The sequence below is a fragment of the Callorhinus ursinus genome, unplaced genomic scaffold, assembly GCF_003265705.2.
Source record: "Callorhinus ursinus isolate GAN/ISIS: 27379988/994484 unplaced genomic scaffold, GSC_fseal_2.0 scaffold4, whole genome shotgun sequence".
NCBI lineage: Eukaryota > Metazoa > Chordata > Mammalia > Carnivora > Otariidae > Callorhinus > Callorhinus ursinus.
The window spans coordinates 92,334,395-92,359,209 of NW_027397066.1; the positions used below are offsets into that span (position 1 = coordinate 92,334,395).

Sequence of the window (24,815 nt, forward strand, 5' to 3'; positions counted from 1 at the left end):
GCAGAGGGAGGGCACCCTATTGGGGCCCGGGAGAGGCGGGGGTGTGGCAGCGGCGGCAGCGAGGCGGCGGCCAGGGCGCACGGGAGGGCGGGGCCTGGGCGCCCTAAGCGCGCCGCCCGGCTTCTTTCAGGGGCTGGAGGCGGTCATTTGTGCTAGGCTGGGGTCCGGAGGCGAGCGAGGGGTCCGTGCGGACGGAGAGGGAGTCCAAAGCCCGCAGCCTCACATTCCTCCCTCAAGCGGCGGCGACTAGGTGGCCGGTAGAGTAACCGCTGCCTTTGTTCCGAGCGCCTGTTCCTCCTGTCACCTCAGCCCCTCACGCCGCCGCGCTCCGGCTGGCCCGCCTTGGTCCCCAAAGCCTCATTCGGCTCGTGCCGCGCGGATGCGGCTGCCGGGCCTGAGTGTGGGCTTTGAGCGGGAGGAGGAGGAGCAGCGGCGCCTGGGCGGCATGCGATGGGGAACTGCTGCTGGACGCAGTGCTTCGGGCTCCTCCGCAAGGAAGCGGGGAGGCTGCAACGTGTAGGAGGCGGTGGAGGGTAAGCCCGCTGGGGGAAGGGCCGGGCTCCTACTGGCTCCTCCTCTCCGGCCCCTTGCGGGGAACCCCCTTCACTGTCTTGGCTGCGACGGCTTGGAGTAGGCCGGGAGCCCCTCTGCCCTCACCACTTAACGGGCGTCGAGCTGGTGGTCATAGTGGAGGCCCTGGTCGAGAGGGGCCTCCCAGGGAAAGAGGTAGGGAAGGGGGCGGGCGTCGCTCTTGTCGCTTCCAGCAAGACTCCCTCCCTCAGGTCGCCCTGTCACGCGGGGTAAGAGTCATGGAAGGCATCATCTCTGGGAAGCATGAGGCACCCTCCCACGAAAGGGCAGTAGAACGGGCTCCACAACAACCCGGACACACCCTACGTTGAGTTGGGGCTTGATGCCAAAGGTTGTAGCTCTGTGTTTGACCCTCCCTTTGGCTCTGACAGAGCCGCTGAGAATCTGGTTCCAAAAAGTTGATGCCTCAGAGGGAATTTTAGTAAAAGTCATTTGGATGTTGTAGTAAAATAAGTAAGGTTCCAGACGTTGAATAACTCTTTGACATGTACGAAGACTTGCCGAATTGCTGGGTTTCTAGTGGGCTTTCGGATTCTTGGTATAGATAATAAGAGAAGCAGTGTGTAGCTTTTCCGTATTAATATTTTCGTTATTTCCGGAAAAATGTTGTACTCTGAGTGCTACCCATAAACTCTGTAATACGAGAGAAATAACAGTCCTTCTGAACCTTACTTCTCTTGATTAAAACTGGTGTATGTAAAACTGACATGCATAGGTTTTTCTACTCAGACCACCCATAGAATTATAGAATTTCATAATATTCCATTTTTGTGTTTTTTTTATTTCTTAGGGTATTGAAAAAATTAGAACAAATTCCTTTGAAGTTGGCTTTGTTGTAAAATATTTCCCAGGAAATCAAACTTAGAATAAAAAATCTGAACCAAGCCACTTTATGTACGGAATAAGACTTTTTGCGCTTTATGGAACAGATTGCCAAGCTTTCAGGATCTCTCTCATTTAACCAACATTATCAGGTCATAAGGCGTTCTGAATACATAAACTGAAGCCACATGATTTATAATTTGGATCTCTTGGTGATAGAGATCTTACATATGATTCACTCATTGGTTCATCAGGCAGATTTATTGTTTTCATTGAGTCATCTCTCTGATACAAAGTAGCCAAGATTGTATACTAAGTATCCCTAAATGGAAAAGTAATGAATTAAAGATTTTGTGCCTAGTTTAGTATTTTGATTTCCCCGACTTAAGGACTATTACTGTCAAAGGGGAACATGACAGCTGTTTTTATCATGTCAGAGAGAATCATCTAATTTACTTTTAATTTTTGTGTGCAGGTGCACCTATGTAATCAAATATGCGTAAATAGGTTTGCCTAAGGATTAGATGCCACAAAGTTCTGGCTTTGCTAATATTTTATTTGTAGTTGTGTTGTAGCATGTTAAATTCTAATTGTAGAAATCGGGTCTTACACTCTAATTGGGTAAGCGAAAATCACTTGTATTTGATTTTGGACTATACTGTGGTATCTGGGATTTTTGTTTTGTTCTTTCATTGTGATTTAAAAACTAATTATGTTTTCCTTTGAGGGTAGCATTCTAATTGTAGATTTTATTCCCGGAGCAGGTGAGGTTGGCAGCACAGGGAAGGGGCTCAGAGAAATCAGTGAGTTAGGGTGTTAATTGTCTATAGATATGCCATAAAAACGTAATAGTTGGATCTGTGTTCTTCTGTTATGGGCAAAACTTGAACAACCAAATCTTGTTGAAGCAATGAATGTCTGTGGGTGTAGACACTGTCATCTAAAACCTTGTAATGGTGATATTGATACTGTTTATTTCAGATGATAAACATAGGTTTGGATAGTTCCCTTACTTGAATATTCTGAATAACTTATTGTTTTACATTAATTTTCACATTGTTTTAGGAGCTTCTAGTGTGCATGCAGAGACAGGTGGATATAGTTAATTGCTATTTACAGAATAAAGTTAAACTTTGCCTCTCATTTTAGTTGCTTTTTTTTTTAATCACCTGGTAATTCTGATTTTCTTTTAAGTGTAGATCTAGATAATTAATAGTTCATCTAAGGGCAAAAATTTAGGGGTGATCACAAAGACTTGATCTGATTTATATTTGTCACTATAGTGGCCACAGGTAGAATAATCCTGGGCTTTCTTAGACTGTTTTAAGCTGGACATCACAAGGGTGCTTTATGATCTAGGGCCTTAGCCCGATAGATTTCTCAAGGGCATCTCAAAAGTCAGATCACTCAGTTTTCATTATCCAGTTTCAAAACCAGAATTACTAATGTTTTAGTTTATAAAATATTAGCAAATTCTAGATTTTATGTTCTAGAATATCTGTCAATAGTCAAAATATTAATATCAGTGTTGAGATATGTCAGAAACCTTGCTACTAATAAAGTTATTTGGGGATTAAAGCAGAGGGAGTTAACTATCTTTAAGGAATAAAATTTAGACATCCTAATGAGTCATCCTTTTTTTTTTTTTTTTTTTAACCGTAGGGAGTTTTGTTTACCAACACATTCTAGAGGGCTCCACCTGCTGGTCGGTTCTTGGGCAGTACTAGAAATCTTTTGTATAGATAATTTTCATGTTTTTTTCTCAAACTGAAGACCCATTTATGTTTGTTGTGTTGTATATTCCCATTTTTATCTTGCCATATAATTCCACACAGTGGTTCTAGTTAAAATGTACTATAGTTTTATATAAAGGTATGGTCATGTTTTGTATCCTTGATATTTAACATTTGTTGGCTTTTTTGGCTCCAGCAGCGAAGTTGCCTTCAGGCAATAGTTTACGGTGATTTGCTATTTTCTTTCCTAGTAAAAAATATTTTAGTAATAGCTGCCAACATTTGATTACTTCCTATATGTGCTGGCTCTGTTATAAGTACTTTACATTATCCCACTTATTCCTCACCACAATCCTGTGAGGAAGATAAGTACTATTACATACATTACAGATTGAAAACTGACGCATGGAAAGTTTAACTTGTTCAAGGTAGCTGAACTGGCATTGAGCCCAGGTCCCTCGAATGCATAGCCTTTACCCTTAACCACTAATGACTCATGGCTTTTTATTTTGTAGGTAACGTATACATACATCTGAAAAACTTGACTCTATTCTGTGTGATAAAACTGTTCTTTTCTTGAAACTGCACTTGACCTCTGCAACATTACTTTTATTATTTTCCTGTTTCTCTACTGACTAGTTCTTACTCTATCTGCCTATTAAGTACAAAATTTTTCTCTGTCTTGTCTTTGCTTTATTTAGTTCCCTTCATATGTATACCCAACCCTGAGGAAATTTCATCCATTCCTATGATTTCAACTACCATGACTTCCAAATCTCATGTCTTCTAAACAGACCTCTTTTCAAAGGTTTAGCACTGTATTTTCAGTTGCTAACTGAAGGGATACACTTGGATATATAAAGGCTTCTCAAATCAACCTATCTAAAATACCTAACAAATATCTAGAGTAGATATTTCTTTCCCCCAAGATTACTTCTTCCTCTGCTTCAGGTATTCTCTCATTCCCTTAACAGCTGCATTCACAGTTTTCCAAGCTACAAACTCAACTTCATAGTCCTCTCTCTCATCAATTTAGTCTCTTCTTAATACATACTGAACCCGTTTCCTTTGTTGGTACTTGTGCCTTGAACTTTGTCTTTCAAATCGCCAGGTCTCTCCCCTTCTTCTCGACTATTCTCCCCTCTTGTATCTCTCATACTTCAGTCCCATCTTCCCTTTCTGTCATTGGAGTTAGGCTTTCTAAAACTCATACTGGATCATACCATGCCCTTGCTTAACCACTTTCTCTGTGTCCTATTACCTGCAGCTAACTTGCTCAGCCTTTTTTCCCTTCTGTGACAGATGATGAGTTGCACCACATTCAGAAGTGCAACATAACATCTATTTGTGTGCTTGGGATTTTATGCAGTTTCTGCGTTTGGGGGTAAAGAGTGTAATCTTACTCTTTGTTCTCTCATTCAGAAAATCATGTCAGAATACAAATCAGTGAGAATAACATTAAAAGGAAAACAATGAATCTATTCTAATTTCAAAAAACTTATTCATAAACCTTAATATTTTAACTTTTTTGATAAATGATAACCTTCCATTCATTGAGAGTAGTATCAAATTTAAACTCCTGACAAGGGACCCCCGGGTTGCTCAGTCAGTAAGTGTCTGGCTCTTGATTTCAGCTCAGGTCATGATCTCAGAGTCATGGGATAGAACCCCATCTGATTCTTTCTCTCCCTCCAGTCTGTTCCCCCACCCCCTGCGTGTGTGGTCTAAATAAATAAATAAACAAACAAACTCCCAACAAGATAACCATAATCCATTTTACCAGCCTAATTGTGTTTTCTAATTATATTTTCCTTAGAGTATACCATTAAAATTGTAGATTTTACTTCCTGCCCACATGAGCTTGGCAGCATAGGCAGGGAAGATCAGTGAAAGTATTCTCTGCCATTCTTTCACTTACCACATCCTCAATATGCTATATACTAGATGGACTATACACATTCCTGTTTTCCTAAAATACAGTGTTCTCTCGTCCTTACCTTTGTGTGTGATATTTCTTCGTTTCCTGTTCTTGGTGAGCTTTTACTTATCCTTAAGTATTGTTTTTTCTGTGAAACCTGCTCCAGCACCCTGAGACAATATTATCTCCTTGAGGAAATATTTTCTATAGGCTTAAATCTGCTTTATAACAGGGATTGGCAAGCTTTTTCTGTAATGGGACAGATAATATATATTTTAGGCTTTGCAGGCCATTAAGGTTGCAGCTTTGTTGCAACTACTCAACTTTGCTGTATTAGTACAAAAACATAGACAATATGTAAACAAATGCATGTGACTGTTACAATAAAACTTTGCCTTTCAGAAACAGGCATTGGGCCACATTTGGCCCATGGACCACAGTGCGCTTTTAGTATCTTCCGTGGTATGGGTTGAGAGCTCCTCAAGGGTCAGGGACTATGCTTTATCTTTATCTCTCTCTATTCTCAGTGTCTCATGTTTGTTGAATGAATAGCCAGAGAGTATTATTTTTGAACTTGTAAGATTTAGAAAACAGAGTTTTCTCTTATCCTTCTTTTTCTTTTAGACGATTGTCTAACTTTGGCAAAAACATCACTCCTTCACAGAGTTAAACACATATCCTACTAGTTTTACGTTGATTTACTTTTTAAAAAAAAATCATATAGAGTACCAATGAGCATTTAGTATTTTATCATAATGTATGTTGCTAAAATGGTAATCAATAGTGTCATTATTGAGAGATTCAGTTTAGTTTTCTGCATGTTTGTCAGCTTTGAAAAATATACAACTATAAAATGTTTCTCTTGTTTCAGAAATTAGGAAGGAAAATAATAGTAGATTTAAATGGATATGAATTTCCTGAATATTCTGTATTTTACCTTAAAGACTCCCCAGGGCCATGTTCTGAACCTCACTCTATTCTTCCTTAATATATTTTTTCTTCTTTAATGTACTTTTCCTGGGTAATGGCATGAAAACACATGGCTTTACCTATTATGTGCATACTAATGAGCCTGGTCATCTCAGTGTTAGCTCTGAAATATCATATTGCCTACCTAGTATTTCCATTTGGGTATCAAACATAACTTCAAAATCAGTTTGCAAAGCCAGCCTCATCTTTCTTTTCTTCTCATAGGCCTTTCCTCATTTTTTTTTCTTTTGTAAAGCCGCAACCATTTCTGTTACTTTGTGCCCTACCTTGTGAGTGGTAAACAATATATAGTCACCTAAGTCACGAACCTGAGAATCATGTTAAACTCCTTCCTTTCAATCACCCTCCAAATCCAGGTTGTCAAGTTCTGTAGATTATACTGCCTGAATGGCCCCTACATCTTTCTAACTTCTACATCTTCCCTGCCTTAGTACAGACCCTTCCATCTTCTATATATTTGTAGCTCTATGCTCTTGCTGATACCTTTTTGAGCTTATGTCTCTCTAATCTGAAAACCAAAAAGAAAGAAACACTAAACCTTACTTAGACTCCTGCATCTCCCTCTAGCTACTACCCTATTTCCTGTCCTTTTCCTTTAACAACCTAAAGAATTGCCTTGATATCTCCATTTCCTCACTTCTTACTCAGTCTTCAAGGCAAGCTAACGTTCATTATCCCTGCTACTGCTGCCTTTGTTGCCCCCCACCAGCATAATATCAGAATCGCCGTCATAATCCAGTGGATATTAGTAATCCTTACTCTACTTGATCTTTTAGCTGCATTTGATGCTGTTGGCTCTCCCTTCACTCCTGTAATTTCATACTTAACCATATTTTCTATCTACCTCCCTGGGTACTGGATTTATTTTTTTTTAATTTTTTATTGTTATGTTAATCACCATATATTACATCATTAGTTTTTGATGTAGTTTTCCATGATTCATTGTTTGTGTATAACACCCAATGCTCCATGCAGAATGTGCCCTCTTTAATACCCATCACCAGGCTAACCCATCCCCCTACATTCCTCCCCTCTAGAACCCTGTTTGTTTTTCAGAGTCTATCGTCTCTCATGGTTCGTCTCCCCGTCCGACTTACTCCCCTTCATTCTTCCCCTCCTGCTATCTTCTTCTTTTTCTTTTTTCTTAACATATGTTGCATTATTTGTTTCAGAAGTACAGATCTGATTCAACAGTCTTGAACACTTCACAGCGCTCACCTGGGTAGTGGATTTAAATTGACCTATCTTGGGACGCCTGGGTGGCTCAGTCGGTTAAACATCTGCCTTCAGCTCGGGTCATGATCTCAGGGTCCTGGGATTGAGCCCCGCCTCGGGCTCCCCGCTAAGCAGGGAGCCTGCCTCTCCCTCTTCTGCTCCCCCTGCTCTCTCTCTCTCTCTGTGTCACATAAATAAATAAAATCTTAAAAAATATATATTGAACTATCTTCCCTATCTTCTATGAACGTTCATTTTCATCACTTCAGTCAATAAATGTTGGAGTCCTTCAAAACTGAATTAGACTCTTCTACTGTACTTTCCTTAAAGCATAGTATGCATGTAGTCACTAATCCAGGAGCATCTTTGACCCTGTTCCCCATCATCCCACATTTCTTAGTCCATCCCCAAAACCAGATTTTTTTTGTACCTCCTAGTTTTTCAGTCTACCCATTTCTTTCACCACTGCCACTTTAGTCCAGGCTGTCCTCTCATTTCTTGCCTAGATTTCCAATACCCTGTGTTAAAATAACACCCTTCTTCATTCACCATTTTCTGACAGTGCTTTATTCCCTCACAGCACTTACCACTCCATGACTTTGTAAACTCTATTTGTTTGTTGTCTGTTCCCCTTTAATACAGTATAAATTTCATGAGGCCAGGGACTTTTATTTGTTTATTCCTATATATCCAGTATAGCAACAGTGCTTGCCAATATTAGGCACTCAATAAATATTTGTTGACTGAGTGGGTAGACTACCAGTGGGTCTGCCTACATCTATTCCTGACCTTTTCCAGTTGATCCTGTATTTTGGAGTCAAAGTAATCATAAATGCAAATCTGTGATACAAACACAGCTTAAAATTCTTCAGTGGCTTATTGTACTTTTAGAATAAACACTGAAATCTTTAATGTAGGTTTCAAGGCTTTGCATTATCTCTTCCTTGCCTTCCTTTCTTTTGGGGGGTGCGGGTCTTATCTGTGTCACATTCTTCCTTGAATCCATTTCTTCTCTTTTTACTTAGGTAACTCCAACTCATCTTTTAGATGCCAGCTCAAGGATTATTTCCCACAGAAGTCTTCTCAAACCACCTCCTACTCTCAGGGTTTAAGTCCTCACACCATTATGGAATCATCTTCCTTTTCTTTTGAACACTTTTTCAGGTTTTTTATTATACCTGAAATAGTATGATGATTTGGTTAATATGTGTTTTCTGCTTTCAATGTAAAGGAGGGAGTCCATGCCTGTTTTTGATGACCATTGAATACTCAGCTCCAAGTTATATGCCTAATGCGTAGTATTTAGGCAATAAATACTTGTTCACAGAATTAATGTTTCTTAAATGTATGTTGCTCTTTTCATTCCCCCTTGCCTTTGGTACCTGCTGCTCCCTGAAACATTTTTTCTCACTACTTGGGAACTGGCTAATTCCTCCTCCATCTGATTTTGATGCCCCTCATCTGAACATATGGCACTCAGAGCACGGTAGTTGTTAACTTACCTGTGTATCTACCCCATTAGACCCTAAGCCTCTTGGGTACATGGGTCAGTTTTTATTCACTTCTGTATTTTAACTACAAAGCTATATATGTCTGTCATTCAGTAATCCAGGGAACTTCAATTAGAATTAGAAAGTTCAATATCATAGATACATAAGTAGCAACCATTTCTAAAAGAAGGTGGTCAACAATTTCAGATGCTGCACACAGATTACAGGTGATGAATGAGAAAGAAACAAAAGACCTCTAAGGTCCCTTCTAGTTCCTAGTTTCCTCTAAATCAGGCCCCTTTTAAACAATAGTGACCTTCATACCATGCATCTTTTTTGGACACAATGCTGTGAAGCTAGAAATCAACCACAAGAAAAAGTCTGGAAAGACCACAAATACATGGAGGTTAAATAACATGCTACTGAACAGTGGATGAGTGAAGCAAGAAATGAAAGACATAAAAAACTACATGGAAACAAATGAAAATGAAACATTACAGTCCAAAACTTATGAGATGCAGCAAAAGCAGTTTTAAGAGAGAAGTTTATAGAAATATAGGCCTACCTCAAGAGCAAGAAAAATCTCAAACAACTTAACCTTGCACCTAAAGGAGCTAGAAAAAGAACAACAAACAAAACCCAAAACCAGCACAAGGAAGGATTAATAAAAATTAGAGCAGAAATAAATGATAGAGAAACTTAAAAAAAATAGAACAGATATCACTGGAACCAGGAGATGGTTCTTTGAAAAAAATCAACAAAATTGATAGGCCTTTAGCTAGACTCATCAAGAAAAAAACAGAAAAGGGGCGCCTGGGTGGCTCAGATGGTGAAGCATCTGCCTTCAGCTCAGGTCATGATCCCAGGGTCCCGGGATTGAGCCCCGCATCGGGCTTCCTGCTTGATGGGGAGCCTGCTTCTCCCTCTCCCTCTACTGTTCCCCCTGCTTGTGCTCTCTCGCTCTCTCTGTCAAATAAATAAAATCTTTAAAAAAAAAAAAACAGGACTCAAATAAAATCACAAATGATAGAGGAGAATTAACAGAAGTACAAACAGTTGTAAGAGAATATTATAAAAAATTATATGCCAATAAATTGGACAACCCAGAAGAAATGGATAAGTTTCTGGAAACGTATAATTTACCAAAGCTGAAGCAGGAAGATAAAGAGAATTTGAACAGACCAATTATCAGGGAAGAAATTAATCAGTAATAAAATGAAACTCCCAATAAACAAAAGTCCAGACGGCTTCACGGGGCAATCCTACCAAACATTTAAAGAAGAGTTAACACAACACCTCTTCTCTAACTAGTCCAAAAAACTAGAAAGGAAGGAAAACTTCCAAATTCATTCTATGAGGCCAGCATTAACCTGATATCAAAACCAGATAAAGGTGCCACCAAAAAAGAGAACTATAGGCCAATATCTCTGATAAACATAGATGCAAAAGCCCTCAACAAAATACTAGCAAACTGAATTCAACAATACATTAAAAAAAAAAAATCATTCACCACAATCAACTGGGATCTATTCCTGGGTTGCAAGGGTGGTTCAGTAGTCACAAATCAATCATTGTGATACATCATATCAGGAGGAGAAATGATAAAAACCATATGGTCATTTCAATAGATGCAGAAAAGGCATTTCACAAAGTATAACATCCATTCATGATAAAAGCCCTTAACAAAGTAGAGTGAGAGGGAACATCAAAATAGTAAAGGCCATATATGGCCATATATGGCAAACAACATACTCATTGGGGAGAAACAGAGCTTTTCCCCTATGGTCAGGAACAAGACAAGACCACCTTTATTCAATGTAGTACTGGAAGTCGTAGCCACAGAAGTCAGACAATAAAAAGAAATAGACTCCAAATTGGTAAGGAAGAAGTAAAACTTTCATTATTTGCAGATGACATGATACTATATATAGAAAATCTTAAAGACTCCACCAAAAAAACTAAAACTGATAAATGAACTCAGTAAAGTCTTAGGATACAAAATCAATGTACAGAAATCTGTTGCATTTCTACATACTAAAAATGAAGCAACAGAAAGATAAATTAAGAAAACAATTCCATTTACAATTGCACCAAAAATAATAAAGTATCTATGAATAACCTTAACCAAAGAGTACTCTAAAAACTATAAAACACTGATGAAAGAAATTCAAGAAGAACCAAATAAATGGAAAGATATTCTATGCTCATGGATTGGAAGAACAAATATTGTTAAAATGTCTAGACTACCCAAAGCAATCTACACATTTAATGCAATCACTATCAAAATACCAACAGCATTTTTCACAGAACTGGAGCAAATAATCCTAAACTTTGTATGGAATCACAAAAGACCCTGAATAGCCAAAGCAACCTTGAAAAGCAAAGCTGCGGGCATCACAATTCCAGACCTCATGTTGCATTACAAAGCTGTAATCATCAAGACAGTATGGTACTGGCACAAAAACAGACATATAGATCAATGGAACAGAATAGAGAACTCAGAAATGGACCCTCAACTCTAAGGTCAACTAATCTTTGACAAAGCAGGAAAGAATATCCAGTGGAAAAAGGACAATCTCTTCAACAAATGATGTTGGGAAAATTAGACAGCCACCTATAGAAGAATGAAAGCAAAAATAGACTACAAAACTACAATGAGATATCACCTCACATGTGTCAGAATGGCTAAAATCAACAACACAAGGAACAACAGGTTAGTGAGGATGTGGGAAAAAAGGAACCCTCGTGCACTGTTGGTAGGAATGCAAACTGGTGCAGCCACCGAGAAAAACAGTATGGAAGTTTCTCAGAAAGTTAAAAATAGAACTACCCTACAATCCAGCACTACTGGGTCACTAAAAAAATACAAAAACACTAATTCAAAAAGATGCATGTGCCCCTATGTTTATAGCAGCATTATTTACAATAGCCAAATCACAGAAGCAGCCCAAGTGTCCATCTATAGATGAATGGATAAAGAAGGTGTGGTGTATATATTCAGCTATATAAAAGAATGAAATTTTTCTATTTGCAATGATATGTGTGGGGTTAGAGAGTATAATACTAAGTGAAATAAGGCAGTCAGAGAAAGACAAATGCCGAAAGATTTCACTCATGTGGAATTTAAGAAACAAACAAGCAAAGGAAAAAAAGAGACAAAGTAAGAAACAGACTCTTAACTATAGAGAACAAACTAACTGATGGTTACCAGAGAGGAAGTGGGGGGGGGGATGGGTGGCATAGATGATGGGGATTAATAAGGGCACTTGTCCTGATGAGCACTGGGCGATGTATGGAATTGTTGAATCACTATATTGTACACCTGAAATTAGTATAACACTGTATGTTAACTGTTCTGGAACTAAAAATTTTTTTAAAAGGGCAGTAACCTTTTTTTAACCCATGTTTTCTCTCTTAAACATGTTTAGCAGAAAGAGTTCTCTTTCTTTTTTTTAATTTGATTTTATTGTATTATGTTAATCACCATACATTACATCATTAGTTTTTGATGTAGTGTTCCATGATTCATTGTTTGCGTATAACACCCAGTGCTCCATTCAGTACGTGCCCTCCTTAATACCCATCACCACGCTAACCCATCCCCCCATCCCCCTCCCCTCTGGAACCCTCAGTTTGTTTCTCAGAGTCCAAGGAGTTGTCTTTCTCTTCCAAGTCATAAAATAAATTTTCTGAACATCCATTCTTCCTAAATATGCCTTCATTAGTGAGGGACTTAATAAACCATGAATATTATTACTTTATTAAAATCACCTATGTTGGGATGCCTGGGTGGCTCAGTCAGTTAAGCGTCTGCCTTCGGCTCAGGTCATGATCCCAGGCTCCTGGGGTCGAGTCCTGCATCAGGCTCCCTGCCCAGCAAGGAGCCTGCTTCTCCTTCCCCCTGCTTGTGCGCTCTCTCTCTGACAAATACATAAATAAAAATCTTTTTTTTTAAAAAAAAAAGATTTTTATTTATTTGACAGAAAGAGACACAGCGAGAGCGGGAACACAAGCAGGGGGAGTAGGAGAGGGAGAAGCAAGCTTCCTGCTGAGCAGGGAGCCCGATGCGGGGCTTGATCCCAGGACCCTGGGATCATGACCTGAGCTGAAGGCAGACACTTAACGACTGAGCCACCCAGGTGCCCCAGTAAAAATCTTTAAATAAAAAAAAATCACCTATGTTGATACTATCCCTACCTGGAAAATCTATTGATAGATCATCCCTTCAGATTTGAATTATTAAACCTCCATTGAAATATTTGATAATAATTGAAAAATGATATGTCTATCATCTTTATTGTAATAGTTTTTGTGGGACATCTGATTTATAACCTTTCCAATCTTTTGTTCAGAAAAAAGAAGTCTTGGGAAGCTTTTAATTTTTAATATACTTTGGAACAATTTACCATGGTTCTTCATTATTTATTTATAATGTTAAACAGAAGATGTAAGGAAAAACTATCCTATTTTAACATATAGAAGAGTATGAAAAAAAAGGAACAATACCAACATAGGATTTGTGAAAATTTTCAGTTATCTTTTAGTTAAGTCACTTTGGTGTAAAAGAGTACCTGTAGAAGCATAAAAAACTGCATTTTTGGGAATGAGACTGATTTTATTAATAAAATCTTTATGAGACTTATTAATAAAAGATTATCTTGATATCTGCTTTGATAACATTGATAAATATATATGCAAGAATCTTCACTTCTGGGGTGCCTGAGTGGCTCAGTCGTTAAGTGTCTGCCTTCGGCTCAGGTCATGATCCCAGGGTCCTGGGATAGAGCCCCTCATCGGGCTCCCTGCTCCACGGGAAGCCTGCTTCTCCCTCTCCCACTCCCCCTGCTTATGTTCCCTCTCTTGCTGTCTCTCTCTCTGTCAAATAAAAAAAAAAAAAAATCTTCACTTGTGTAATACATTTACTTTTAAACTCTTCCAAATCTTTTAAAAAGATTTACTTATTTTGGAGGGAGAGAGCACAGTGGGGAGATGGAGAGAGAATCTCAAGCAGACTCCCTGCTGAGCATGGAGCCTGTCACAGGCCTCGATTCCACGACCCTGAGATTATGACCTGAGCCGAAATCAAGAGTTGGAACCAACTTGACCAACTGAGCCACCCAGGTGCCCTACTCTTCCAAATTTTTTAAGTGCCACCACCATTCAGAGTACGTAAGCCTGTCTTTTCTCTCTCCTTAATGTTTTTTACATGTTTGAGTCCACTTACACATTTTTGACGGTAGTAGAATGAATATACAGAAACTTACTTTAGTTTGTTTAGAGACATAAGGGATATAAGGATTATGTACAAATGAATGTCCATGGATGACCTTGGGGAGCTCTAGACTGTTATGGAAGAAGAAAAATAACCTACTATTTTCTTTAAATCATTGTTTTTGGAGCCACTTTGTTTCAGCTTTCGCCATAATTATACACCTGAATATATATGCTCTTAAATAGAATAGTGGATTGTTGGGCTCCTGGGAGGCTCAGTCATTAGGCGTCTGCCTTCAGCTCAGGTCGTGATCCCGGGATCCTGGGATTGAGTCCTGCGTCGGCTCCTTGGTCCATGGGAGGCCTGCTTCTCCCTCTCCCGCTCCCCCGCTTGTGTTCCCTCTCTGGCTGTGTCTCTCTCTGTCAAATAAATAAATGAAATCTTTAAAAAAAAAAAAGAATATTGGATTGTTGCCCACATTATTTCTAACTTCCCCTTTCCTTCCAGGGCATATGGCTGAATTGATAAAAATTAAATGCACTCATGTTGTGAGTTTAACCATTTTCTTTACAGCACAGCTTCATTTTTTGTGATACTGGTGTATTCCTAGAGGACTCTTCCAGCTTCTCACTTAGTTCTTTATTCTTTTCACCCCTGGCACATAAGTCTTATGCCTTGGATTTGCCACATTTATTTTTTTTCTCTTGTACCTTCATTCTTGACTCCTGCTTCTTTCATATTATGTCCCGATTAGGATTCTGACTTTCCTCTCCATAATGTCATTTTCCAGTCCATCCCCCACCCAGATGATTTTTATTTTCTAAATGTTTCTTTATCCATTTCTCTCACTGACTCCACTGTAGTCCAGCCTATTATCATTTCTTACCTAGACTCAAATTTAATTGCAAACGTTATTCATGCATTCCCTTATTCTTTCTGCATTTGTCTCCACTCATTTCTCTGGGAGTCACATGGTTCCTGACACTTGCAGGAGCAACTTCTTATGTGGGCCTGAGTTTACCCCTAACTTGAAGGGAAGAGTGGTGTTTTTATTTCCCTGTAGTCACTCTGAATATAGTAAACATTGATTGATTAGTTCTTTGATTGGTTTTTACTTTGAGTATTTATTCAAAATTTCCACTTTTATACATGCAGTTCTGGTTCATTCATTCATTTATGCTCCTGTGTAATGTGTCGTATAAATAGGCTATAATTAATTTATCCATTCTCTTGTTGATGGGCATTTAGATTATTTTGAGGTTTTTTTGCTATTAGAAACTACTTCAGTTAACGTTCTTATAAATGATTCTTTGTATATGTGTATAAGAGATTCTTTTAAAAAAAAGATTTTATTTATTTGACAGAGAGAGACACAGCGAGAGAGGGAACACAAGCAGAGGGAGTGGGAGAGGGAGAAGCAGGTTTCCCGTTGAACAGGGAGCCCGATGTGGGGTTTGATCCCAGGACCCTGGGATCATGACCTGAGCTGAAGACAGATGCTTAATGACTGAGCCACCCGGCACCTCTAAAAATCTTAAGTTGTTCCATACTGATGTACTTCAAGTTTTTTAGGGAGGTTTGTACAACATGACCCACTTACATGCTAACAATAGGTCTAAAAAAGTAGGATGGCTATTCTTTATTTTTAGATTCTTAAGAAGTTAATGAAAGTATTACACCAGATTTTCTTATAATTTTAAATGTCATCAGGTTTATTTACCCCAATATTTAGTGAAGAATTTTTATGAATAATAAAACAAATGCTTTATGAATAATTCTAAAAGCATATATTGTAAGCAGTGTTACATATAAAATCAATATACTTTTAGATTCCTAAGCTGCACGCATAGTATTGGAACATGCCCATAAGTGTTTTTTTTTCCATTTTTTTAAAATTTTGTTATGTTAATCACCATACATTACATCACTAGTTTTTGATGTAGTGTTCCATGATTCATTGTTTGCGTATAACACCCAGTGCTCCATTCAGTACATGCCCTCTTTAATACCTATCACCAGGCTAACCCATCCCCCCACCTCCCTCCCCTCTAGAACTCTCAGTTTGTTTCTCAGAGTCCATTGTCTCTCATGGCTCATCACCCCCTCTGGTTTCCCCCCCTTCATTTTTCCCTTCCTACTATCTTCTTTTTTTTTTTTTTAACGTATAATGTATTGTTTCAGAGGTACAGGTCTGTGATTCAACAGTCTTACACAATTCATAGCGCTCACCATAGCACATACCCTCCCCAATGTCTATCACCCAGCCACCCCATCCCTCCCATCCCCCACCACTCCAGCAACCTTCAGTTTATTTCCTGAGATTACGAATTCCTCATATCAGTGAGATCATATGATACTTGTCTTTCTCTGATTGACATTTCGCTCAGCATAATATCCTCCAGTTCCATCCACATCATTGCAAATGGCAAGGTTTCATTCCTTTTGATGGCTGCATAATATTCCATTGTGCATACACACACACACACACACACACACACACACCACATCTTCTTTATCCATTCATTGTCGTCCCATAAGTGTTTTCAACTGAAGAACTATGATCAATTGAACTTGGAGGGAGGAGGAATTGAGGAAGATCTAAAAGATATGTATGTTTGATCGTGGATATATATTGAAAAGAGCTTAGTTATTGGAGGTAGATCATTTGACTTTTTTTGTTTTGTTTTGTTTTTGGTTTGGTAATGTCTTCAAAATCCAGTGTCTATTTGAAATATTCAGACTGAATTCTTAATTCAGACTAGCCACATTTCAAGTACTCAGTAGCCACACCTGGCTAGTGGCTATCATATTGAACAGTGCAGATTCATAAGATTATAGTACCTCATAGAATTATTGTGGAGAGGAAATGTATGTAAAAATACATATAAAAACTAAGTTCATTTAAAAAAAAAAAAAACCCTAAGTTCCTACATACATTGTAATACCTGGCCCATTGTAGGTACTCAATAAATGTAAATCCCTCTTTGCTCTCCATTACAGTAATAGCTTGTTATACTTTGGTTTTTTAACATCATATATACTAGGAAGCTTCAAGTCAATAAAACACTCTTTTCAAATTGAAGAAAGCAAAATGTTACTTCTCTAAGAACAAAGTAACAGTAATCAAGAGTCAGGCCTTTGGAATAGACATTGCTACTTTTAGTCATTTTGTTTTTTATCTTTCTTTCTAAGATTTAACTTTGATCAAAGGTTGTTGGAAATGTAGTTTAATTAGTTGATACTAAATTTCTGGCTTTAGACTGATCCAGTTTCTTTTTATCTCATTTTCCTCTGTTTGCTTTTAATGGTACCACTTATACACAACTAAAACTTCATTCTTGAGGAAAATATTCTCAACAGGACCTATATACTATAATGAAATATACTGCACAGGACTTGGGAGACCTGAATAAGACAAGTCCTGTGATTTTTCCTATGGCTAGTTTTGTTGTTCCATTAGCATATAATAATTTTGTTTGAACAATCACATCAGTGGTTTCTCCTTGTCCCAGGCTCTTGCCCTCAGCTTTATTGGGTCAAATAGAGAAAACCAGAAGGCATATTTGGTAATTAAAAATGTGAAATATAACTGTCCAGGAACTGCATAGTACTTGTATCTTCAGTTAAGGACATTCTTTCACTGTGAGTGAAGAATAATGGGGTAGAAGTTCTTAGTATAGATTCAGAATAAGTTAGTTAGGCAATTCAAATAACCCATCACCTGGGAGCACTACCTGCCACTGGAGCCAGACAGATCAATTCCTTGAACCAGGGACTCTACAGATAGGCTTTGGATTAACTCTGCTAACATTTGCTTCTGTTTCCCATACTTCCATTTCCTCTACTTTAACATATTCTTTTATTTTTTTTTAAGATTTTATTTATTTATTTGACAGAGACATAACAAGAGCAGGAACACAAGCAGGGGGAGTGGGAGAGGGAGAAGCAGGCTTCCCGCCAAGCAGGGAGCCCGATGCGGGGCTAAATCCCAGGACCCTGGGATCATGACCTGAGTCAAAGGCAGACACTTAACGACTGAGCCACCCAGGTGCCCCTAACATATTCTTCTTTTAGATGTTAACTAATTCTCTTTACTTTAAGTCTCAAAACCCAGGAGCCATTCTGTTTCTTTAAGGTAATTTAACTTGTCAAGTTAACAGGTGCATTAATGTTATATTGCTTTTATAGTTTTAATTTTTGTTTCTTGTATTTCCACTTTTTGGGAAATAACTCATTCTTCCTCTCTTTCCCAGGAATAAGCTATACTTCTATTTCTCCATAGTGATTGGAAGTAAAATTCTTAAAAACAATAGCCATGTGTATGTACTAGTAATAACAAGAAGCAGATGTATGGGAGAGGAAAAATTACTGACATTGCATCTTTGTTTACAAGAAACCTTCCTTGAGTTGGGAAAACAAAGATGAATTCCCTGGGTTTTAAGCCAAGAATAAAACTGTGGTGTTCTTAAATATCTGGAATTGAGAAGTATCCCCAGCATCAATTATAGAAAGTATAAAGGGGTTTTGGCCTGATGTTTATCTTAATGTGCTAGACTTGGAATTTGAATAGAAGACTCTCATCCAGCTTCTTAACTATGTGTGGATGTCTAGCTTAAGGCATCTAAAAACACCAATCTGCTCCTTTCCTAGCCTTTTTCATCTCAGTAAATGGCAACTTCTCATTCTTCTAGTTGTTCGAGACAAAAACTTAGGAGACATTCTTGATTCTTCCTTTTTATATACACTCCTACAACTAATTCATTAGCAAATTCTGTCAATATTTTCTTCAGAACTGTTTCTTATAACTTCAACTTGATGATCCAAGCTACCATCATTTCTCTGTTGTACTATTACAAAAGATTCCTAATTGGCCTCTTAAAACTTAGATTGTCTGTTCAGGATCTTCCAGTGAGGTTCTTATACAGCTAATAAATTCTTTTTTTTTTAAAGATTTTATTTATTTATTTGAGAGAGAGAATGAGAGATAGAGAGCACGAGAGGGAAGAGGGTCAGAGAGAGAGGCAGACTCCCTGCTGAACAAGGAGCCCGACATGGGACTCGATCCCGGGACTCCAGGATCATGACCTGAGCCGAAGGCAGTCGCTTAACCAACTGAGCCACCCAGGCGCCCCAGCTAATAAATTCTTAAGGAATGGTAGATTTAGAAAATCATGATTGTGTACCTTCTCATGAAATAATGGAACTAAGCAATGATTAACAGTGGATGCTGAAACCATTTGGTAAAAGGTTGATGGGAAGCTTTATAATGGATGAATTAGGCTGACAATACCTGAACCTACAGATCATTCTTAGCGTCAGTAAAAGAAAGACAAAAATAAAATTCCTCATAATTTAGTTCAATAGCAAGTACCACATATTAAGGTTCTTGCCTTAAAAAAAAAAACTGCACTCATTTAAATCAAATTGTCAATACATAGGAAATACAGAGAATAGAGGAAGAAAACAACACCAAGAGGAAAAAAAGTCAGCCAAACCTAGGAACTGAGAAATTCTACAGGACAAATGACACAATTTCTCCAACAAATCAGGGCATGAAAAAAGGTGATGGTGCAGCAAGGAGGGCTGTTATGGACTAAAAGAGACTTATGGAGCCTAACAAGCAAATGCAGTGTGTAGACCTTGTTGGAATCTGATTTGAACAAATCATGTATAAAAAGATAGGGAGATTGAAATATAGACTGACTATTAGATGATATTAAGAAATGATTTTTAATTTTGTTAGGTGGTAATGTGGTTAGGTTGAAAAAAAAAAGGTTATTTTAACAAATAAAGATACTAACTGAGGTAAGGATAAGATAACATGTCTGGATTTGCTTTAAGATACTCTACCAAAACAAAAGAAGGGAGTTGTAGGAATAAGATTGGGAAAATGGTAACTTTTTAAGTAGGGTGATGGGTACAGGGTTTATGATGCTTTCCTCACTACTTTGGTGTGTATTTGAAATTTTTCATAATAAAAGCTAAAAAAAAGGTGAATGCCAAAGACTGAAATCTCTTTTGTGAATTCTCAACTATTGAGAATAAACTCCAAACCCTTCCCATGGCCAACAAAGACCCAAAGATCCTGGTTGTTTCTCAGACCTTATCTCTTTCTCCTCCACTCCAGCCAGTCAGGTCCTCCACTTACTTAGAGTATGCCAAGCACAATTTTGCCTCAGAGCTTTTGTGTTTGTCTTTCTTCTGCTCAGAATTCTTTTCCTCCAGTTATCTAGCTAGCTGGCTTTGTCATAGCCTTGGGAGCCTTTGTTCCAATTTTGCTTTAACAGAAAGACCTGCCCTGTCCACCCTATATAAAATAACCTCCCTCCCCTGGTCGCTATCTTTGCTTACTCTGAGGTATTTATTTTTTCATAGCATTTCCCACCATGTGATCATTTTTGTACTTGCTTATTGTCATTCATTCCCAAGAATCTTAGCTGCAAGGTGGCAGGTCCTTTACCTGTTTTATTGACAGTTGTATTGCCAGCACTTTAGAGCTGTACCAGGCACTTAGTTAGGTATTCAATAAATATTTATGAAATTAAAATATAAACACTTGATGCCACATTTAATAAACAAGTACTTTTTTACCCTCTCCTCCGTTGTTCTACTTACCTTTCAGTTGTATTCTCATCTATACCTAGAAGTAAGTAGGAGAGGGTTGCCAAGAGCCTCACTCCTTACTCTACTCTACAACTGTGAGGTAGAAAATACAAAACATCAGGGAAGTTTATTACAGGAAACACTGAAAAAGTTAAATTCCAAATTATTAGGATTTTAAGCATCTCATACTATGAAAAGATTTTAGTTTTAATTTCTTTCATTTATTGCTTAAGTAAGAGAGCTCTGTAAAATCTGAAATGCTACTTTCAAACAGCTGGCTTTCTAATTACTTTTAAAATCTGTGTCACAATATTTCTCAACTTCTTTTCAGATAAATCCCAGGATAAAGCTCTTCTAATAAAAAAAAATGTTGCCCCTGAGTTTGCCAAATTGAGTATTTACTTTAATCTATTAATATAATCTTGGCATTTATGATAGTAGGAGCCAATAAATGCCCTTTGTGAATAATAAGATCTCAATCTAATCTATCTAAAAAAGGAAAGCTTAAATATTTTTTTGCTTATTTTGCTTTTCTGTTTACCTTCCATTTTAATTGTTTTGGTTTTCATTTTTTTTCTATTAATTTGCTTTTTTACCATTCTATCATATAGACTTATGTTTATTTATTAATCAGGACTTTGGTTGTGGGGACAGAAACCCAGATCAAACTATTTTAGGCAAAAGGTAGAGTTTCTTATAAGGATACTAGGTTTCTCGACTACTAACCAAACTGTGGGCAAAGTAGGATGTAGCTGGTTCTTAGGAATGACTTCAGCACTTCAGAACATTCATTTGATTGATTTCAATCCTCTCTTAGCAGATTTTCAGAAGCTTAACTCCTAGCACCACCCTAGAGCACTCAGGAAAATATTGTCTCTCTCTTTTTCTATATAACCCTGACTCAATCAAATGAGGTCTGGGGGTTGGCTCTAGTCTAGTTTGGTCAGATAACCAGAGAGTCAGAGTCATGCAAGAGCATGATCATCCTCACTATAGTTAGATGTGGATAAAAGGGACACAAAAGTAAGACATTTACCACAGCCAAGAGCTTGGGCTTCTAAGGTTAGGCATGTATCTGTGTATAATTGGAATAGAACCCAGTGCTCTGCCATCTAATGTAAGTACAGTGCAATAATTAACTTTCCTTGGTTTGGACGGTGTACCACTTGGCTTTAGGTTTTGCTTCAGCAGTGAAATCAATCACACTGATGGTTTATACTGAGATAATATTACTGAACTTTATTTCATTATTCAGCTACATCACTCAGTAAACCTGGAAGGAGAAATAGATTAATCAGAGACAGATTCTTCATTCAAGGAAGAGAGTGATGGTTACAGGGAGAGAGCATAGTACTTTAAACATGAATCCTAATGCCAGAACACAGTGCTGTTTGAAGGCTCAACTCATTTCTGTTTTTGTGTGAGAAATTGGGAAAATAGAAGAATGGGACAAATAGATGCTTAGAGAATTAAGGGTATTTTGTTTGTACTGGATATGTTCCATAAAATATTAGATCTGTGAAGTGACAGTACTAAGTCCTTTGTTTTTTACTAATGACCTCTTAATGGGCAATAAAGCTGCTTTGCATCTGTTAGCAAATAAAGATTGTACTAAAAATGGGACCTATGATTTCATTGTTCTTTTTGTTCTTTATAATAATAAAAATCTAATCATGATAATACAGCATTCTCTTTCACTAAACCTGTATGCCCCTCCACACATACATATACACATAATACAAAGCATCCTGAACTCTCCCAACCCTGGGATTCTTCTCATGTCTTAAAGAGGTACTTTCTGTCCAAGGATCCTGACACACATCAGGAACCCTCAGTGTGACTTTTGATCTCTGTGGGGGCATGGAAGACCTTTCCTCCATCAATTTAAGCAGTTATAACAGGAACCACATTATAAGTTAAAGTCTTATAATCTCCTGGCACTTCCAGTAGTAAAGGAATTTGGGTGCTTCTGCCCTATAACCAACTTTTATACTATAATAGAGGAGATGTATGTATATCCAGTGTGGACATGTCTTTGGAGCAGCTGTAACAAAGGAGATTCTTATTGATTACATGTAAATTTCACTAATAGGCACAGAAGAGAATGATTAAAATGTGTATGGGCATGGAAAGAATAAAAAGCACCTCGTTTTGTATAAACATGGGATTCTACCATCTGGAGATAACCACTCTTAACATATTGGCATATATCTTTTCAGATTTTTATTGTTTTGCATATGTTTAAGAAAATTGGAAACATACTCTTACATATTATTTAACACGTCGGTATTTTAACATGATACTTTCCTTGATACAGTAAAAATAATGAGATAATTTTAAATTGTTAATTTAATTAACAATTTAATTGTTTTCTGTTCTATGTAGTAAAAATAAATTTATTATTACAGGTTTAGTAAATATTAGTATCAGTAGAAGAATATTGGTTGAATACTTTAAACTCATAACTTAGTTTGAAACTCTGGAAAATGTTTTTGTGGAAACGTTTTTATCCTTCTATATTGGCTCAGTTTTAGTATTAATTGTGATTTTTTTTTAAAGTTTTTCTGTTTTTCTCCCCAGATCCAAGTATTTTAGAACATGCTCAAGAGGTGAGCACTTAACTATAGAGGTGAGTAGAGTCATGAATCTATTTGGATAAAAGTACCTTCAGGAAGGCAGAAAGGACATTTTTCTTTTCATTAAATTAGTATGGACTTTTTATATTTCAGTATTATTGATGCTAGTGAAGAGGGAAAGAATTGGGGTGATGAGGGGAGGGGTGAACAGGGAAAAGTTTATAGACTAAGGTCCTGTTCTTCTAATAGAATTGCTATTTCTATTTAAGAAGTGGTGTTTTTGTTTTTGTCTTTTTTTCACCCTGCACAATTCAGAAGGGGTATGCTTCTAGCAGTTATAATGGCTCAGTAGGCAGTGATTCTAGAGATAGATGGTTGGCCTGGGTCAGTAGAGGGGTGTAGCAGAATCAAAGCAGAAAGCTGATTTTAAACAACTCTACAGTACAAATCACTGAATTGCTTATTCTTTGTATGTAAAATAGATAATAGAATCTATTCAGCTCCTGCTTTGTACCACCTACTCCACCATACAGTTTATAAATGTCATCAACATAATTCTTTATACAGTTGTGTTGAATGGGTGGCAGTCATCCCATTTTATGGAAGAGAATCGGAGGCTTAGTTAGACAGGTGATGAAGAGGTTGGGCTTTGTTACATGGCCCCTTAAGTGGTAGAACCTAATTCCAGTCCCAAACTGCCTGGCTTCAAAGATTGAACACTGTACTTCACTGCCTTCTATATTAAATAAAGAAGCATATAAACCAGAAACTAGTTTCTTTAAATCACCAATCAAAAAAAAGTTCAAGATAATAATTTTAAGTCATTTCTTTGAATTCTTATCTTTCTAAACCTTTGAATTCACTGTTTTCTTGATTTTTATAAAACAATGTTAACAATAAAACTTTTCTTCCATGGTTATTTATCAAATTATAGCTAAAATACATATATTTTAGTAATATAATTTAGTAGTAATGACTTTCATCCAGTCATTTTACATAATAGTGTTTATCACATCATCATCAAATTGTTTACATTCCTATCTGTAGAAAGACACTGTGTTTAGGAGTAGTGACTACCATCTGGCAGATTTTCAGTAAATAGTTAAATGAATGAGGAGATGAATAAATATAAATATTATAAGATAAACTCTTATTTGAGTATCTTTGAAATCCCTGGGTTTTTTTTTTTTAAGATTTTATTTATTTGAGAGAGAGAGAGAATGAGAGAGAGAACATGAGAGGGGGGAGGGTCAGAGGGAGAAGCAGACTCCCCGCTGAGCAGGGAGCCCTATGTGGGGTTCAATCCTGGGACTCCAGGATCATGACGTGAGCCGAAGGCAGTCGCTTAACCAACTGAGCCATCCAGGTGCCCCAAAGTCCCTGTTTCTTGAGCAAATTCTCCTTCTTATGACATTAAATTTGTTCTGAACTCAAATGGAAACTGGTAGTGTGGTTTTAAAACACCCATATGAAATAATTCAGGGGAAAGTTTTAGTTTATAAGTTTTAAAAAGTTTCTGATTTATGAAGAAAATTGCTGTAATTCTCCTTTTTCTCACATAAAATCATAAATAATAGTATATGCTTATCTTAGCTATCTTATCGGAATGTTGGATATATCAAATGAACTAGTATATAAAGGGACACATGACTCATCTTAAAAATA

The 24,815-nt window shown here is 37.5% G+C and overlaps 1 protein-coding gene across 2 annotated transcripts in view; it reads left to right on the plus strand.

Annotated features, from left to right (window-relative positions):
* The window catches only part of AP1AR (adaptor related protein complex 1 associated regulatory protein), a 40,157-nt gene continuing 15,342 nt past the window's right edge, over window positions 1-24,815 (plus strand). Inside the window, exons 1-2 of one of the 2 annotated variants that reach the window (XM_073892116.1) lie at window positions 1-533; window positions 23,155-23,203. In XM_073892116.1, coding sequence (XP_073748217.1) covers window positions 451-533; window positions 23,155-23,203 — 132 coding nt within the window. In that variant the 5' untranslated portion in view covers window positions 1-450. The remainder of the gene's footprint in view (window positions 534-23,154; window positions 23,204-24,815) is intronic. The other variant, XM_025874053.2, reaches the window with a different exon arrangement.